Source organism: Nannobrachium achirus (genome assembly GCF_963921795.1).
Source record: "Nannobrachium achirus genome assembly, chromosome: 9".
NCBI classification, from domain to species: Eukaryota; Metazoa; Chordata; class Actinopteri; order Myctophiformes; family Myctophidae; genus Nannobrachium; species Nannobrachium achirus.
This window is the reverse complement of record NC_137818.1, coordinates 53,390,559-53,410,610: the sequence shown is the minus strand read 5'-3', so window position 1 is coordinate 53,410,610 and position 20,052 is coordinate 53,390,559. Positions and strand designations below refer to the sequence as shown.

Below are 20,052 nucleotides of genomic sequence, written 5' to 3'. Positions count from 1 at the left end.
TGAGTATTGAAATTCTGGGGCTCACTCCGTCCTTCCATCATCAAATCTGCTGCTATAAATGGACTGTGATGAGTTTTAATGACTCTTCCCCTCTTGTCTCTTTCTTTGTCTCTCTCAGGAATATTCCTCAGGAATAACTCCAACACCTGGCACTGAGATGGAGTGAGTCTAAAGACAATTCATGCCTTATGTAGGCTGACCAGGAGCAGAGGTCTGACATCACACACAACACAAACCGTTGCAGTGCAAGCCTAGGAATGCAGATTTGTGCAGGCCGTCCATTTTTTAGCAATTTGGCTGTGACATCATCAATATGACATCATCACCATGACGGCAGAGATCCACACAGAAGCCATGCTGTTGTGTCTGTCTGTCTATTTCCCAACAGCTAATCTCAAGACACCACTGGACTTTTAGCCATATTATCCGCTCCTAAATCTAGAAAAGGTCACTTTTATGTGCATATAGGCTTATGGAGATTTCTGTCTGTTTTATTCCTTTTATGATGACCATATATGGAGATTTCCATATCACGAAGAATGCTGGTCCCTCATTGGCTGTTAATGGCGATGATGGTGACGTCATCACTGCTGAACCCAGACAAGACAGAGCTTCTCTTCTTCCCAGCTAAGTCTTGCCACAATTTCCATAGATCAGTGTAGGGGTGGGCGATACTGGAAAAAAAACATTATCACGATACTCTTCATGCTGTATCACGATACACGATATTATCACGATACCGTTTTATGCGAGTTTTTAGGTTTATTATGATTATTAGACCCACACAGATATTCTATTGCTGCAGATAGATAGTCTAATCTATGATTTTTTTTAATGATAACATATTTAGATTTTTGATAAAACAATTAAAATCTTTTACCTCAAAATATTTACTAGTTGGTGTGATGATGGTTCAGGTCATTCATATGGGTCCCAGAAATGTTTTATGGGTTCCCTTAAAATGTTTTTGAGTGTTGTGAGCTTGTAGATAGGCTATTTTCAAAACAATTTGGCTAAATCATTTCGGGACCTCTCTGGGGGTCTTGACCCACAGGTTGACAACAACCCATGCCTTACCATTGAAACTTGCGGGAAAACAAATTACCCTACGACCAACCAAAGTCAGTAAGTTTGTTATGATACAAGCTTTCTTTTTACAGAATTACTCCGTATTTTACAATACAGTTATCATCCTAGCTTTTAGCTTTTCTACTAACAATAATGGCATGGTTTTATAACTAAGCCAATTATGAAATAGACGCGAAATAGACGCGACGATTTCACCGCGAGACACACGCATGCATCAATGAAAGCATAACAAACAAAGCACTTTACAAATAGCGGCAAATAGCTACTTGTTTGTAGTTAATAAAAACAGAAGCATGGGTTTACAAGGCGATCTAAATCACCTCATCAATACTGCCAGAAAACACAGCTGTGGAGTGCTTTGCAGTGAGATGGCTGATAGCGATAGCAGGACGGATAAAGTAGTTTCCGTCCTGTTAGTTTAATGCATCCATTATTAAAAATATGCTTCAAAGAATGCAGGGCAAGATGCATCACTGCTTTACAAAGTCCCGTGAAAGTGAATGTAAATCTTGGACCAGTGTGCCGTGCTCGCTCGGTGCTCCGGCCAGTAACTGTAGAGTGTAGACACTCATTGCCTGTCTGCGTGCTGCCCGGGGGCGGGGCCGTGAAAGCAAAGGGACAGATCCTCAAGCTATATGACACGTTGAGCCGCGACATGTTGTTAGCTTGTAGATCTGTTCTTTTTGGCGAATTACACCACCGTACTATAGAAGTATAAATTAAGCAATAGATAGTCCCCCCAGGAATCCGCGGAGAAAAATTCCTGATTCCGCGGAGGACAATCCTGATTCTGCGGAATTCTGTGGTGAACAATTCTTGATTCTGCGGACATTAATAATCAACCTAAAATGACCAGTTATCAAGCTAAAAATGATATAGTTCTAATAAACAAGTAAAACCCTTCATGAAATAGCTACAATTAATTGTAATTAGTGGTTAGAATAATCAAATAATCATTTTTGAGAATAAAAATCTAATATTAAATCTATTATTTTTTTAATTGTTATTGTTTTTAATAATTACTTTCTGTTGCAAAGACTATATTGTCATGCAAATTAACCAATGCCCATAGTAACCACATTTTAGAGGATAGCCTACCTACTACCTAGTATGGGTGTAATATTTATTTATTCTCTTCTGCATTAGCATTGTTATTGCCAGGACCATTATAGAGGCAGAGAGGAACTATAGTTTAGGACACAGTTTCTGTCAGGAACGAATGTGGGACCGGACCAATACAGCGTCAGTGCAACTAGCAGGAGGGAAGCTAAGCTATTCCCCAGGCTCTGTATGAAGTGGCCACTTGCCAGACCATGTACACATTGTTTTATAATAGTAGTAATGACTACTCCCGCCGCTCTGCTGCCACTCGCGACCGCTATTCCGCGGACGTCAGAAAAGTCCGCGAACGGCCGAGAAATCCGCGGGTGGTCGCGAATTCCGCGAAAAATTCTGCGATCGCGGAATCGCGGATTCCTGGGTGGACTAAATAGAGCTGCGACTCATAGAACATGCACTCGCTGTATCCAGAGCCTTTTCTGTATGACTGTTTGTATCACGAGAGAAACGATACTCTGAAATGGCATATCGTGGCAAAGCTGTATCGTCGAGACGATAATTATCGCCATATCGCGCATCCCGCATCAAAAACTCATTCAAGTCACCCAGGGACTCATTCATGTCATGGTCCTGGGGTCCCGGGGATGCGCCTCCATTGGAGTCCATGTTAAAATAATTTACCGTGTCGCGGTAAAACAAAAAACAAAAAGAAATTCCACAGACACCACCATTGTTCATGGGTGAAAGCATCCTACTTTACCCTACGTTAACACAAATAAAATCCACGTAGAAAGTCTTAAACAGGCGATAGAAACGTCAATGTTTTGATTCCACCGACGTCCGACGACATTTTGCACGCGTAAACTTTATAGTGAGGACTCTTTTCTCTTTTCTGGGACCCATTTGAATGACCACCTGTGGGTCCCGGGACCCATTACATTGAAAACCTAGTAACATCACTAATAGATAATGCATTGGTGACTTCGATTCCAACTGCTAGAAACCTTGGTGTGGTCCTGGACAGCCAGCTATCATTCAAGGCACACATTGCATCAGTCACCCGGTCCTGTAGGTTCACACTCTATAACATCCATAGAATCAGATCCTTCCTCACCCAGGAGTCATCCCAGCTCCTCATCCAGACATCTATCATATCAAAACTTGACTATTGTAACGCTCTCTTCACTGGCCTCCAACAAATGCGATCTACAAGCTCACAACGCGTCGAATCGCGACATGGTGTGAGCTTGTAGATCTGCTATTTCCACTATGTTTTTAATGTTTGAACATATATAAACATTTTTCAACATGTAAACGATTATGACGATTATCACAAAAATAATTGCGATTATATCAAACTAGAAGCTCGGTTGGCGACCTGGCCAACTCGGGAACAATGTAAATAGGGAATGAATGCCCCGCCCTTTAATGCAAACCCCATTATACCTGTTGTCATAGGATCCGTTTTGAACATTTGTTTGTGTGTGTCCATTTATGCCCATATATGGAGATATCTGTCTGTCTACGTCCATTTTATGCCTATTTATGGAGATCTCTGTAGGACCTGTTTTGACCATCTGTTTGCCTGTGTCTATTTATGCCCATATATGGAGTTATCTGTCTCTAAGCGTCCATTTTATGCCCATATATGGAGATCTCTGTAGGACCCGTATTGACCATCTGTTTGCCTGTGTCCATTTATTCTCATATATGGAGATATCTGTATCTGTTTGTTTGCATCCATTTTATGCCCATATATGGAGATCTCTGTATATGTTTGTCAGTCCCATTATTACCATTATGGAGATCTCTGTATCTGTCTGTGCCTCCGACTGTGTTGCAGACACAGTGCCGGTTCCCCCTTTAATGCAAACCCCATTATACCTGTTGTCATATATGGACACAGGCCATACATATGTTTCCCTGTGTCCATTTAAGCCCATATATGAACATCAGAACACGTCATACTGATGACATTCAATATGTAACCATGGCATTTTTGTTGACTCATGTGGCGTACGTAATGTCAGAGCCTTTTATGATGTGATATCACAATGAATCAGCGCTTGCGCCGGTTTCCTCAGAAACAGCCTAATGTCAACAATCATCTCCGCATACAGAGATTCCGAACGTTTCGGAGGGGAGCACGCGTGCCGAATCTGAAGCCGGTGGGACGAACGGTTCTCGAGATACGCGGATTACATATTACATACATACTCACAGAGATGTCTCGCATTTATTGTAAGATTCGTTTTTTTAGCCGTACTATCCGCTCCTAAAGCTAGCCTTACACCTAACAACTTTGGTAAGATTGTGGACAGATTTGGGAAAGATTTCTTAAAGACTACCCCTCACACTATAAGATTTGAAAAAGACTCCCCAAAGACTGTAGGATGAAAAGATTTCAGTTGTTAGATGTGTATGCCTCTAAAGATTTTGTAAAGACTGGTTCAAGTTTCCCTTTTATTTGCTGAAATATGCCTATTATATAGCCTTGTGTTCCTAAATAAATTATAATATTATTATAAAGCATTAGGCTAACCATAAATGAAAATAGCCGATCTACAAGCTCAGTCACAGCGCGTCGCATCACAGTATTGCAGTATTGATACTTTTACTTGATTACTTTTTCCACATGTGCACACACGCACGCACACACACACGAGCTCCACCTCCCTCCCTCAGCCCCAGCTCAGCTCTGTGCCTCTCCTCTCTAGTTTTCTCGTCTCAGCCGGCGCAGATCGATCCCATCAACTATTATCAACGACGTTGAATGTTTGGAATAATGGAAACGCGGAGAAATAACTAATAAAGGGCTGTCGTAGTAGCCGCACCAACAACGACCAGGCTGGCAGCTCAGGCAGCGTCTTTTGGGGAATGAATGGCTTGGCTTTTGACTTGTTCTGTTTTGGTTGTAGGCTATAGGCTACGTCATTGTATTCATTCACTCAGCCCCGATTTGTGAAAATATTAAACCAGTTTGATATTCTCGTAACATAATCTGGGTCTCAAATCGGGGTAAAAATCGAGTCGGACCACTACCTCACATTTAACGATTGAGTAACGACTGAGTCACGGGAGCGCGCCGCAAATAGCCCCGATTTTATTACGATTGAGAAATCTTTACAAAGTTGTTAGATGTAAGGGGTCCTTAAATCTAGAAAAGGTCACTTTTATGCGCATATATGGAGATTTCTGTGTGTTTTATTCCTTTTTTTATGGTGACCATATATGGAGATTTCTGTGTGTTTTATTCCTTTTATGGTGACCATATATGGAGATTTCCATATCACAAAGAATGCTGGTCCCTCATTGGCTGTTAATGGCGATGATGGTGACGTCATCACTGCTGAACCCAGACAAGACAGAGCTTCTCTTCTTGACACAATTTCCATAGATACGGCATTGGTGATTTCGATTCCAACTGCTAGATCAATTTGGTTTTTGAGCAGTACTAACCGCTCCTACATCTAGCTTTTTTCCCCCTCCAAACTGTATTCAGGAGTCAATGTGACATCCTGCAGCTGACTGGAGTGCTGTCCATTCAGCTTGGAGAAGGCAGTCAATGTCCTCGGTGGCCTTGCTGGCTTTTAGCCAGTGTGTAGACGCAGGTGTGTCTTCAGACTACTTGACTGATTGAAACTCTTGTTGCACTGTTTACAGTGGTAAGGGTTTTCTCCTGTGTGGATACGCTGGTGTGTCTTCAGATTACCTAAGTTACTGAAACTCTTGTCACATTGTTTACAATGGTAAGGTTTTTCTCCAGTGTGTAGACGCAGGTGTGTCTTCAGATTACTTGACTGATTGAAACTCTTGTCACACTGTTGACAGTGGTAAGGTTTTTCTCCTGTGTGGATACGCTGGTGTGTGTTCAGATGAGCTGACTGATTGAAACTTTTGTCGCACTGTTTACAGTGGTAAGGGTTTTCGCCAGTGTGTAGACGCAGGTGTATCTTCAGATAACTTGAATGATTGAAACTCTTGTCGCACTGTTTACAGTGGTAAGGTTTTTCCACTGTGTGAACGCGCTGGTGTCTCTTCAGGTCTCCTGACTGACTGAAACTCTTGTCACACTGTTCACAGATGTAGGTATTCTTTCCTGTGTACATCGGGTGATTTGTCTTTCCTTCTCCTGGTTGAGTTATAGTGTTGCTAAACTCGTGATGACTGTTAGATGTTGGTTCATCTGCGTCTCCTTGTTTCTGGTTGGTTACAGTGCAGTTCATTTGCTGACAGGCTGCTGAGGTGATCTGTTCATTCCTCAGCGTTTGGCAGTGGAGGTTGTTGTGGCTCTCGCAGGCATATGGACCCTCCAAACAGGAGGTCTGAGTATTGAAATTCTGGGGCTCACTCCGTCCTTCCATCATCAAATCTGCTGCTATAAATGGACTGTGATGAGTTTTAATGACTCTTCCCCTCTTGTCTCTTTCTTTGTCTCTCAGGAAGATTCCTCAGGAATAACTCCAACACCTGGCACTGAGATGGAGTGAGTCTAAAGACAATTCACGCCTTATGTAGGCTGACCAGGAGCTTAGGTCTGACATCACACACAACACAAACCGTTGCAGTGCAAGCCTAGGAATGCAGATTTGTGCAGGCTGTCCATTTTTTAGCAATTTGGCTATGACATCATGAATATGACATCATCACCATGACGGCAGAGATCCACACAGAAGCCATGCGGCTGCGTCTGTCTGTCTATCTCCCAACAGCTAATCTCAAGACACCACTGGACTGATCGGATACATTTACCCCATTTGATAAACCCTGCTTTAAGGAAATTAGGTTTTTTTGAGCCGTACTATCCGCTCCTAAATCTAGAAAAGGTCACTTGTACGCGCATATATGGAGATCTGTCTGTTTTATTCCTTTTATGATGACCATATATGGAGATTTCAATATCACAAAAAATTCTGGTCCCCCATTGGCTGTTAATGGTGATGGTGACGTCATCACTGCTATACTGATGACACTAAACTGTTTTGTCCTTCCCCCCTTCTGCCACCCAGGTGGAAGAACGCATTGCTACATGTCTATCCGACATCACAGTGGACAGCCAGGACAGCCAGCTATCATTCAAGGCACACATTGCATCATTCACCCGGTCCTGTAGGTTCACACTCTACTAGTAAAGACACCTCAGGGTGACTTGCGACCTCAGGGTGACATGCTCGCGCCAATTCTTGGCCATCTGGCCAGTGATGTATATGGGACCAGTTACTCATATATGGAGACCCCTTCATGATAGTTATGTTATGTCAAAACATGCCCATATACTGTATGGACATTACCAAATATGGGCATTCCTATATACGTCCTTAATATTGATAACTTAATATCCTTAATAATGTCCTTAATATTGACAATATAGGAATCTCCATATATGGACTTAAAATGTACGCAAGTAATGTCAAGCAGGGCCTTGGTGAGTTAGGGCCTTGGTTTGATGCCTGTGGATCTCCATATATGGGCATAAGGGGTACCCTAACATTCTAATTTTCGGCCTGGGTTTATGACATCAGAAATCTCCATGTATGAGCATAAAAGGTTTTTTCTTTTTCTGGGAATGACCATATATGGACTTTTATACCCTGAGAAATCTTGCAGCTTGTCTGACTGTCAGTACAGGAAGTGATGTCACGTGACATCCTTTTTATGCCCATATATGAGTCATTCTGTACCACATCACTGTGACTCACTGACATCACGTGACACCACTTCCTGTACTGAGAGTCGGACAATACTGACAGTCAGACAAGCTACGAGATTTCTCAGGGTATAATGAGACCTTCGGTCGCTATAACATCCATAGAATCAGACCCTTCCTCACCCAGGAGTCAGCCCAGCTCCTCATCCAGACATCAGTCATATCAAAACTTGACTATTGTAACTGTCTCCTCACTGGCCTCCGGGCATGTGCACTTAAGCCTCTCTAACTGATGTTTTTTTTCTAGATTGATATTCCTATGCATTTGTTGTATTGTTGTTGATGTACTGACATATTATCTTGCTTATTATATTGATTTATTACCTGCTTGTTGTAAGTCGCTTTGGATTAAAAGTAAGCCGGTGCGGCTTATATTCAGGTGCGGCTTATAGTCCAGCAATTACGGTACCTTTAACCAATTATAGAGGGTTTAAATGGTACCGAATATGCAGCTCTGCAAAAAAATGGATCACAGTGCATGACGGATGACGATATAACGATAAATTAAATCTCCACGATAAGATTATCGTGAGTGTTTTTTAACACGATAAACGATAATATCGCTTAACGTCCCGTCCCTACTCCAGAGGTGAAGGTAAGCCCAGGGAGGAGGGAACAAACCAGCTGTTTGTAAGGGGGAGGAGGGCTTCGTGCAGTGGTCCTCAAAGACCTGACCATTCTACAAAATGCCCTCTGAATCAGTGGTTCTAAAACTTTTTCGTGGAGCCCCAAAATGATATGTATTTGTACTTTACTTGAGCATTTCCAATACGTTTTCTTCTACTCCACTACATCTTGGATCCAAATATTGTACTTTTACTCCACTGCATTTATTTGAAAACCTTAGTTACTACTTTGTAGATTTTGATTATCATTACAAAACCTACATTAAACTTCAGCATAAAAACGGCGGTATCTCTGAATCTAGTGAAAATAACACCGAAAACCGCCCTTTTTCACTGCGACACTGTTGTGATGGTCGACCCCCTTTAGGATTTTAGTTTTGCGACCGTTTGTACACAAACTGACGTCCATTTTAGAATCGTAAGATTACACAACATGCACACGCACGTGGCTTCCGGGGCTCTTCAAAATAAAGCGCAGTCTATGGTGGCAGGCATTGTGTCCATGAAATTAACTCAAACAGCGGTGCACTGTAGACCCTTCCTCAACCAGGAGTCAGCCCAGCTCCTCATCCACAAAACTTACTATTGTAACGCTCTCCTCACTGGTATGTGCACTTAAGCCTCTCCAACTGATCCAAAATGCCGAGGCACGACTGGTCTTCAATCAGCCAGAATTCTCACATGTCTCCCCCCCTTCACCGCTCCCTCCACTGGCTCCCGGTTGTGGCCCGCACTGAATACAAAACACTGATGCTGACCTTCAAACCCCTACAACCCCACCCGTTCACTCAGATCAGCCAACACAGGGATGCTGATAGAACCCTCGCTAAAAACCCCAGGAAAAAAAATGCACTCGTCCTAGACAATTTGCCCTCCTGGCCAACAAACTGTGGAATAAACTCCCTGTCGCACTTAGAACTACAGACTCACTCCCTCGCTTCCGCCATGGACTGAAGACTCACCTCTTCAGACACCACCTAAAACAATAGCACTACTGTAACACTCCCCTTCCCTCGATGACCACACATGAAGCTAGATAGCATTTTTAGGTTTTAGAAAAGTTTTTTTTACCTATGTTATTACTTTTTTTCTAGATTGATATTCCTATGCATTTGTTGTATTGTTGTTGATGTACATACATATTATCTTGCTTATTATATTGATGTATTACCTGCTTGTTGTAAATCGCTTTGGATTAAAAGCGTCTGCTAAATGCCTAAACCGTAAACTGTCATCACCCAGTTGAACCAGTCTGTGTTATTTCAAGGGGTTTCCCACTGGATGACATCACCCTGTGTTTTTTCAAGGGTTTTCCCATTGGATGACGTATAGACACACCCACACACACACACACAGACACACACAAAGATTTGTCTAGTTTATAGATAGAATAGATCGATTTGGTTTTTGAGCAGTACTAACCGCTCTAGCTTTTTTCCCCCTCCAAACTGTATTCAGGAGTCAATGTGACATCCTGCAGCTGACTGGAGAAGGCAGTCAACATGTCCTCGCTGGCTTGCTGGCTTTTCTCCAGTGTGTAGACGCAGGTGTGTGTCTTCAGATTACTTGACTGATTGAAACTCTTGTTGCACTGTTTACAGTGGTAAGGTTTTTCTCCAGTGTGTAGACGCTGGTGTGTCTTCAGATTACTTGACCGATTGAAACTCTTGTTGCACTGTTTACAGTGGTAAGGTTTTTCTCCAGTGTGTAGACGCTGGTGTGTCTTCAGACTACTTGACTGATTGAAACTCTTGTTGCACTGTTTACAGTGGTAAGGTTTTTCTCCAGTGTGGATACGCTGGTGTGTCTTCAGATGAGTTGCCTGATTGAAACTCTTGTCACACTGTTTACAGTGGTAGGGTTTTTCGCCAGTGTGTAGACGCAGGTGTGTCTTCAGATGACTTGAATGATTGAAAGTCTTGTCACACTGTTTACAGTGGTAAGATTTTTCTCCTGTGTGGATACGCTGGTGTGTCTTAAGATTACCTAATTCACTGAAACTCTTGTCACATTGTTGACAGTGGAAAGGTCTTTCTCCTGTGTGAACGCGCTGGTGTCTCTTCAGGTCTTCTAACTGACTGAAACTCTTGTCACACTGTTTACAATGGTAAGGTTTTTCTCCAGTGTGTAGATGCAGGTGTGTCTTCAGATGAGCTGACTGATTGAAACTTTTGTCGCACTGTTTACAGTGGTAAGGGTTTTCGCCAGTGTGTAGACGCAGGTGTGTCTTCAGATGACTTGACTGATTGAAACTCTTGTCACACTGTTGACAGTGGTAAGGTTTTTCTCCTGTGTGGATACGCTGGTGTGTCTTCAGATGAGCTGACTGATTGAAACTTTTGTCGCACTGTTTACAGTGGTAAGGGTTTTCGCCAGTGTGTAGACGCAGGTGTGTCTTCAGATGACTTGAATGATTGAAACTCTTGTCGCACTGTTTACAGTTGTAAGGTTTTTCTCCTGTGTGGATACGCTGGTGTGTCTTCAGATTACCTAATCCACTGAAACTCTTGTCACATTGTTGACAGTGGAAAGGTTTTTCCACTGTGTGAACGCGCTGGTGTCTCTTCAGGTCTCCTGACTGACTGAAACTCTTGTCACACTGTTTACAGATGTAGGTATTCTTTCCTGTGTACATCGGCTGATTTGTCTTTCCTTCTCCTGGTTGAGTTATAGTGTTGCTAAACTCGTGATGACTGTTAGATGTTGGTTCATCTGCGTCTCCTTGTTTCTGGTTGGTTACAGTGCAGTTCATTTGCTGACAGGCTGCTGAGGTGATCTGTTCATTCCTCAGCGTTTGGCAGTGGAGGTTGTTGTGGCTCTCGCAGGCATATGGACCCTCCAAACAGGAGGTCTGAGTATTGAAATTCTGGGGCTCACTCCGTCCTTCCATCATCAAATCTGCTGCTATAAATTGACTGTGATGAGTTTTAATGACTCTTCCCCTCTTGTCTCTTTCTTTGTCTCTCTCAGGAAGATTCCTCAGGAATAACTCCAACACCTGGCACTGAGATGGAGTGAGTCTAAAGACAATTCACGCCTTATGTAGGCTGACCAGGAGCAGAGGTCTGACATCACACACAACACAAACCGTTGCAGTGCAAGCCTAGGAATGCAGATTTGTGCAGGCCGTCCATTTTTTAGCAATTTGGCTGTGACATCATCAATATGACATCATCACCATGACGGCAGAGATCCACACAGAAGCCATGCTGTTGTGTCTGTCTGTCTATTTCCCAACAGCTAATCTCAAGACACCACTGGACTTTTAGCCATATTATCCGCTCCTAAATCTAGAAAAGGTCACTTTTATGTGCATATAGGCTTATGGAGATTTCTGTCTGTTTTATTCCTTTTATGATGACCATATATGGAGATTTCCATATCACGAAGAATGCTGGTCCCTCATTGGCTGTTAATGGCGATGATGGTGACGTCATCACTGCTGAACCCAGACAAGACAGAGCTTCTCTTCTTCCCAACTAAGTCTTGCCACAATTTCCATAGATCAGTGTAGGGGTGGGCGATACTGGAAAAAAAACATTATCACGATACTCTTCATGCTGTATCACGATACACGATATTATCACGATACCGTTTTATGCGAGTTTTTAGGTTTATTATGATTATTAGACCCACACAGATATTCTATTGCTGCAGATAGATAGTCTAATCTATGATTTTTTTTAATGATAACATATTTAATTTTTGATTAAACAATTAAAATCTTTTACCTCAAAATATTTACTAGTTGGTGTGATGATGGTTCAGGTCATTCATATGGGTCCCAGAAATGTTTTATGGGTTCCCTTAAAATGTTTTTGAGTGTTGTGAGCTTGTAGATAGGCTATTTTCAAAACAATTTGGCTAAATCATTTCGGGACCTCTCTGGGGGTCTTGACCCACAGGTTGACAACAACCCATGCCTTACCATTGAAACTTGCGGGAAAACAAATTACCCTACGACCAACCAAAGTCAGTAAGTTTGTTATGATACAAGCTTTCTTTTTACAGAATTACTCCGTATTTTACAATACAGTTATCATCCTAGCTTTTAGCTTTTCTACTAACAATAATGGCATGGTTTTATAACTAAGCCAATTATGAAATAGACGCGAAATAGACGCGACGATTTCACCGCGAGACACACGCATGCATCAACGAAAGCATAACAAACAAAGCACTTTACAAATAGCGGCAAATAGCTACTTGTTTGTAGTTAATAAAAACAGAAGCATGGGTTTACAAGGCGATCTAAATCACCTCATCAATACTGCCAGAACACACAGCTGTGGAGTGCTTTGCAGTGAGATGGCTGATAGCGATAGCAGGACGGATAAAGTAGTTTCCGTCCTGTTAGTTTAATGCATCCATTATTAAAAATATGCTTCAAAGAATGCAAGGCAAGATGCATCACTGCTTTACAAAGTCCCGTGAAAGTGAATGTAAATCTTGGACCAGTGTGCCGTGCTCGCTCGGTGCTCCGGCCAGTAACTGTAGAGTGTAGACACTCATTGCCTGTCTGCGTGCTGCCCGGGGGCGGGGCCGTGAAAGCAAAGGGACAGATCCTCAAGCTATATGACACGTTGAGCCGCGACATGTTGTTAGCTTGTAGATCTGTTCTTTTTGGCGAATTACACCACCGTACTATAGAAGTATAAATTAAGCAATAGAGCTGCGACTCATAGAACATGCACTCGCTGTATCCAGAGTCTTTTCTGTATGACTGTTTGTATCACGAGATAAACGATACTCTGAAATGGCATATCGTGGCAAAGCTGTATCGTCGAGACGATAATTATCGCCATATCGCGCATCCCGCATCAAAAACTCATTCAAGTCACCCAGGGACTCATTCATGTCATGGTCCTGGGGTCCCGGGGATGCGCCTCCATTGGAGTCCATGTTAAAATAATTTACCGTGTCCCGGTAAAAGAAGAAAAAAAAAGAAATTCCACAGACACCACCATTGTTCATGGGTGAAAGCATCCTACTTTACCCTACGTTAACACAAATAAAATCCACGTAGAAAGTCTTAAACAGGCGATAGAAACGTCAATGTTTTGATTCCACCGACGTCCGACGACATTTTGCGTGCGTAAACTTTATATTGAGGACTCATAAAACTTTTCTGGGACCCATTTGAATGACCACCTGTGGGTCCCAGGACCCATTACATTGAAAACCTAGTAACATCACTAATAGATAATGCATTGGTGACTTCGATTCCAACTGCTAGAAACCTTGGTGTGGTCCTGGACAGCCAGCTATCATTCAAGGCACACATTGCATCAGTCACCCGGTCCTGTAGGTTCACACTCTATAACATCCATAGAATCAGATCCTTCCTCACCCAGGAGTCATCCCAGCTCCTCATCGAGACATCTGTCATATCAAAACTTGACTATTGTAACGCTCTCCTCACTGGCCTCCAACAAATGCGATCTACAAGCTCACAACGCGTCGAATCGCGACATGGTGTGAGCATGTAGATCTGCTATTTCCACTATGTTTTTAATGTTTGAACATATATAAACATTTTTCAACATGGAAACGATTATGACGATTATCACAAAATAATTGCGATTATATCAAACTAGAAGCTCTGTCGGCGACCTGGCCAACTCGGGAACAATGTAAATAGGGAATGAATGCCCCGCCCTTTATTATACCTGTTGTCATAGGATCCGTTTTGAACATTTGTTTGCGTGTGTCCATTTATGCCCATTTATGGAGATATCTGTCTGTCTACGTCCATTTTATGCCTATTTATGGAGATCTCTGTAGGACCTGTTTTGACCATCTGTTTGCCTGTGTCCATTTATGCCCATATATGGAGTTATCTGTCTCTAAGCGTCCATTTTATGCCCATATATGGAGATCTCTGTAGGACCCGTATTGACCATCTGTTTGCCTGTGTCCATTTATTCTCATATATGGAGATATCTGTATCTGTCTGTCTGCATCCATGTAATGCCCATATATGGAGATCTCTGTATATGTTTGTCAGTCCCATTATTACCATTATGGAGATCTCTGTATCTGTCTGTGCCTCCGACTGTGTTGCAGACACAGTGCCGGTTCCCCCTTTAATGCAAACCCCACTATACCTGTTGTCATATATGGACACAGGCCATACATATGTTTCCCTGTGTCCATTTAAGCCCATATATGAACATCAGAACACGTCATACTGATGACATTCAATATGTAACCATGGCATTTTTTGTTGACTCATGTGGCGTACGTAATGTCAGAGCCTTTTATGATGTGATATCACAATGAATCAGCGCTTGCGCCGGTTTCCTCAGAAACAGCCTAATGTCAACAATCATCTCCGCATACAGAGATTCCGAACGTTTCGCGCCGGTTCGGGAAAACCGCACATCGGGTCGGGCCGAGGCCCGGCACTGCACTCCGCGCCGCGGAGGGGAGCGCGCGTGCCGAATCTGAAGCCGGTGGGACGAACGGTTCTCGAGATACGCGGATTACATATTACATACATACTCACAGAGATGTCTCGCATTTATTGTAAGATTCGTTTTTTTAGCCGTACTATCCGCTCCTAAATCTAGAAAAGGTCACTTTTATGCGCATATATGGAGATTTCTGTGTGTTTTATTCTTTTTTTATGGTGACCATATATGGAGATTTCTGTGTTTTATTCCTTTTATGGTGACCATATATGGAGATTTCCATATCACAAAGAATGCTGGTCCCTCATTGGCTGTTAATGGCGATGATGGTGACGTCATCACTGCTGAACCCAGACAAGACAGAGCTTCTCTTCTTGACACAATTTCCATAGATAAGGCATTGGTGATTTCGATTCCAACTGCTAGATCAATTTGGTTTTTGAGCAGTACTAACCGTCTCTAGCTTTTTCCCCCTCCAAACTGTATTCAGGAGTCAATGTGACATCCTGCAGCTGACTGAAGTGCTGTCCATTCAGCTTGGAGAAGGCAGTCAATGTCCTTGGTGGCCTTGCTGGCTTTTAGCCAGTGTGTAAACGCAGGTGTGTCTTCAGACTACTTGACTGATTGAAACTCTTGTTGCACTGTTTACAGTGGTAAGGTTTTTCTCCAGTGTGGATACGCTCGTGTGTCTTCAGATGAGTTGCCTGATTGAAACTCTTGTCGCACTGTTTACAGTGGTAAGGGTTTTTGCCAGTGTGTAGACGCAGGTGTGTCTTCAGATGACTTGAATGATTGAAACTCTTGTTGCACTGTTTACAGTGGTAAGGTTTTTCTCCTGTGTGGATACGCTGGTGTGTCTTCAGATTACCTAATTTACTGAAACTCTTGTCACATTGTTGACAATGGAAAGGTTTTTCTCCTGTGTGGATACGCTGGTGTGTCTTCAGATTACCTAATTTACTGAAACTCTTGTCACATTGTTGACAATGGAAAGGTTTTTCTCCTGTGTGGATACGCTGGTGTGTCTTCAGTTCACATGACGCATTGAAACTCTTGTCACAATGTTTACAGTAGTAGGGTTTTTCGCCAGTGTGTAGACGCAGGTGTGTCTTCAGATGAGTTATCTGATTGAAACTCTTGTCGCACAGTTTACAGTGGTAAGGTTTTTCTCCAGTGTGTATACGCAGGTGTGTCGTAAGATTACCTAACGTACTGAAACTCTTGTCACACTGTTTACAGTGGTAAGGTTTTTCTCCAGTGTGGATACGCTGGTGTGTCTTCAGATTACTTAATTCACTGAAACTCTTGTCACACTGTTTACAGATGTAGGTATTCTTTCCTGTGTACGTCAGCTGATTGGTCCTTCCTTCTCCTGGTTGAGTTATAGTGTTGCTAAACTCGTGATGACTGTTAGATGCTGGTTCATCTGCGTCTCCTTGTTTCTGGTTGGTTACAGAGCAGTTAATTTGCCGACAGGCTGCTGAGGTGATCTGTTCATTCCTCAGCGTTTGGCAGTGGAGGTTGTTGTGGCTCTCGCAGGCATATGGACCCTCCAAACAGGAGGTCTGAGTATTGGAATTCTGGGGCTCACTCCGTCCTTCCATCATCAAATCTGCTGCTATAAATGGACTGTGAAGAGTTTTAATGACTCTTCCCCTCCTGTCTCTTTCTTTGTCTCTCAGGAAGATTCCTCAGGAATAACTCCAACACCTGGCACTGAGATGGAGTGAGTCTAAAGACAATTCACGCCTTATGTAGGCTGACCAGGAGCTTAGGTCTGACATCACACACAACACAAACCGTTGCAGTGCAAGCCTAGGAATGCAGATTTGTGCAGGCCGTCCCATTTTTTAGCAATTTGGCTGTGACATCATCAATATAACATCATCACCATGACGGCAGAGATCCACACAGAAGCCATGAGGTTGCGTCTGTCTGTCTATCTCCCAACAGCTAATCTCAAGACATCACTGGACTGATCGGATACATTTACCCCATTTGATAAACCCCGCTTTAAGGAAATTCGTTTTTTTTTAGCCTTACTATCCGCTCCTAAATCTAGAAAAGGTCACTTTTATGCGCATATATGGAGATGTCTGTGTGTTTTATTCCTTTTATGTTGACCATATATGGAGATTTCCATATCATGAAGAATGCTGGTCCCTCATTGGCTGTTAATGGTGATGATGGTGACGTCATCACTGCTATGCTGATGACACTGTTTTTGTCCTTCCCCCCTTCTGCCACCCAGGTGGAAGAACGCATTGCTCCATGTCTGTCCGACATCTCACAGTGGATGTCAGCCCACCACCTCAAGCTTAACCCAGACAAGAATAGAGCTTTTCTTCCCAGCTAAGTCTTGCCCCATGCAAGATCTCACAATTTCCATAGATAATGCATTGGTGACTTCGATTCCAACTGCTAGAAACCTTGGTGTGGTCCTGGACAGCCAGCTATCATTCAAGGCACACATTGCATCAGTCACCCGGTCCTGTAGGTTCACACTCTATAACATCCATAGAATCAGACCCTTCCTCACCCAGGAGTCATCCCAGCTCCTCATCCAGACATCTGTCATATCAAAACTTGACTATTGTAACGCTCTCCTCACTGGCCTCCAACAAATGCGATCTACAAGCTCACAACACATCGCATCGCTTGAATCCATTGCAAGCATCTGAAAAACATTCGCACAAAAAACATTCCTTGGGCTAAAAAACTGCCCCACAAGACTATGGTTTAGTGATGAAAAGTGATCAGTCATCACTTTTCACACTTTTGTGGGGGCCGTTTTAGCCCAATGAATGTTTTTTATCCAAAACAGATGTTTGCAATGGATTTAGAATCATGAAAACCCCCTAGTTTGACTGCTAGTTATTTAAAGCAGATTCATTTTTTGCTTTTTTTCCCTGTAATGTAAAGTTAATGGGACACCAACTCTTGCGGCTGATAACACCAATATAGCTGTGTCTCAGAAAGGGTTATCATACCAAAATATAATCTACAGATATAGCGCTTTTCAAAAATATGCATGATAACCTTTGCCACCTTTCCGATACCGACATCTCGTATGGCCCATGGACTAATTATGTAATAATTGTGACAGCCCTGATCCAGACTCACTCTGAGGGGCAGGTAGGCAGCGATGGTGATCTTGGCACTGAGGTGGACGTTGGCGTGGCTGTAGCTGACCCTCAGGGCCGTGTACCCAGACGCCAGGGCCTTCGCCCGCACCACACTGCAGTGGCCCTCGCCCGGACCCATCCTCTCTGTCAGGGGCAGAGAGAGAGAGAGAGAGGGGAGATTGAATACTTTATTAGTGAGAAATGTAAAACATCACATAGTGCATCAAAATATTAACCCATTTAGGCCTGAACACATTATGACGCAATATTTTATGCTTTAACTATTGAAAAATAGCAGATATACAAGCTCACAGCGCGGCACCGAGTGCCGCGCTGCGAGCTTGTAGATCTGCTATTTTTGAAAAATTGTGAAAATTCGAATTTTGACCCGATTCTATAAGTGTCTTTTGAATCCTTCTAAGATTTTTGGAAAAAACCCAGGTTTCTATGTCAGCAATCTGGCCAGCCATCGTCAAAGAAAAGGTCCTTTTCACTTAACTGGAGCTCAGTTAGTCTGTTCTTGAGAGACTACCATGTCAGTGGTTCTCAAACCTTTTCATGTGAAGAACCCCCAAAATGATATGTATTTGGCCACGGACCCCCATTTCAAAATATCTAGTTCCAGGGACCACCCAGAAGCAAAATTTGAGTTACAAACGTTCGCTTTGAAAATACATATATTCAAAGATTTGCACACATTTTCACGACTTTTTCAAAAATAGCAGATCTACAAGCTCGCAGTGAGCTTGTATATCTGCTATTTTTCACTGGTTAAAGCAGTCAATAATTCTAGGCCTAAATGGGTTAAAGCTAAAAGGATAAAACAAAAAAAAGTCCTGGGGAGTTGTTTCCATAATGTGGTATTCAATTCATTGACATACTGTAGCATGAAAAATGAACACAACAATAATGTACAAAAGAGATTTACGTTTTCTTTCCTCTTTTGGTCTCCTGATAAGAGTTTTCTTTTACAGAGCCTTTAGTTCAGGGGCCGGAAAACTTTCAGACATTAAGTGCCATGTTTTCATTTTCTTGATTGAATGTCACAGCTTGTCCGTGTCCGTGTAGACGTGTACACATTGTTCTATGGCCAAACCCATAGACCGTAAAAATGTGTCATCATGATCTGATGTCACTGTGATGTCACACTAACAGAATCCCTTATATGCCCATATATGGAGTTCCCTGATGTCATCAATATTAATGATGCCCTGTTAGAGAGATCCCTGTGATGCCAGGGGGAACAAATCCCTTTTATGCCCATATATGGAGATATGGAGATCCCTGTGATGCCAGGGGAACAAATCCCTTTTATGTTCATATATGGAGATCCCTGATGTCCACAGCCCTGATGTCCACATCCCTGTGGCGCGACAAGTGACAAAAGGACGAGGTCGCTTGTCACCCTGAGGCGTCTTACTAGTAGTCAGTGGGCCATATCAACATTAAGTTGAATTATGACACCAATCAAAATTAACACATCGGGTGCCCCTGGATTGCCCCATTTATCCCCTCTTGCTGCCCAGGCCCACCACCATTGTATTGAATCCGGCCCTGCTGCGTCAATGCATGAGTCATGACGTCACTTGGTCACATGAGCGCAGACAGGATGTTATTGTGTAACTTACTGTATGGGCCAGTGTTGATCATAGCTGTTCATTGCCGATCAAAATTTGGACATTTTGCCGCACCACGCCACAGTTTTAGCCATAAAACAAACATCAGAGATAAAGGGCGTTAAAGATGGGGAAATGCATTGGAGTATACGGAGAAAAACGGCCGCGCGATGCTCTCAGCGTCGACTCGAAGCGACTAGCGGCTAATGGGCTACATCCAGGTGCAGCCCCAACCAAACGGTGAGATTTAAAGTTAATACTGTAAATACAGTAAACACATCAACGCGTCGTGGGCCTCCAGAGACATCAAAGAGATTGGCGTGTAGACCCCTCGTGGGCACCCGCTGAGTTAAACATTTCCAACACTACTTCTTCTGAATTATTTTCTTTCACACCAGAATGTAATGATCATTATAC

General features: G+C 42.8%; 1 protein-coding gene across 1 annotated transcript in view; it reads right to left on the bottom strand.

The window, feature by feature from the left end:
- The window catches only part of nup210 (nucleoporin 210), a 144,170-nt gene that overhangs the window by 86,842 nt on the left and 37,276 nt on the right, over positions 1-20,052 (bottom strand). Inside the window, exon 14 of the mRNA XM_080732510.1 lies at positions 18,018-18,163. Coding sequence (XP_080588636.1) covers positions 18,018-18,163 — 146 coding nt within the window. The remainder of the gene's footprint in view (positions 1-18,017; positions 18,164-20,052) is intronic.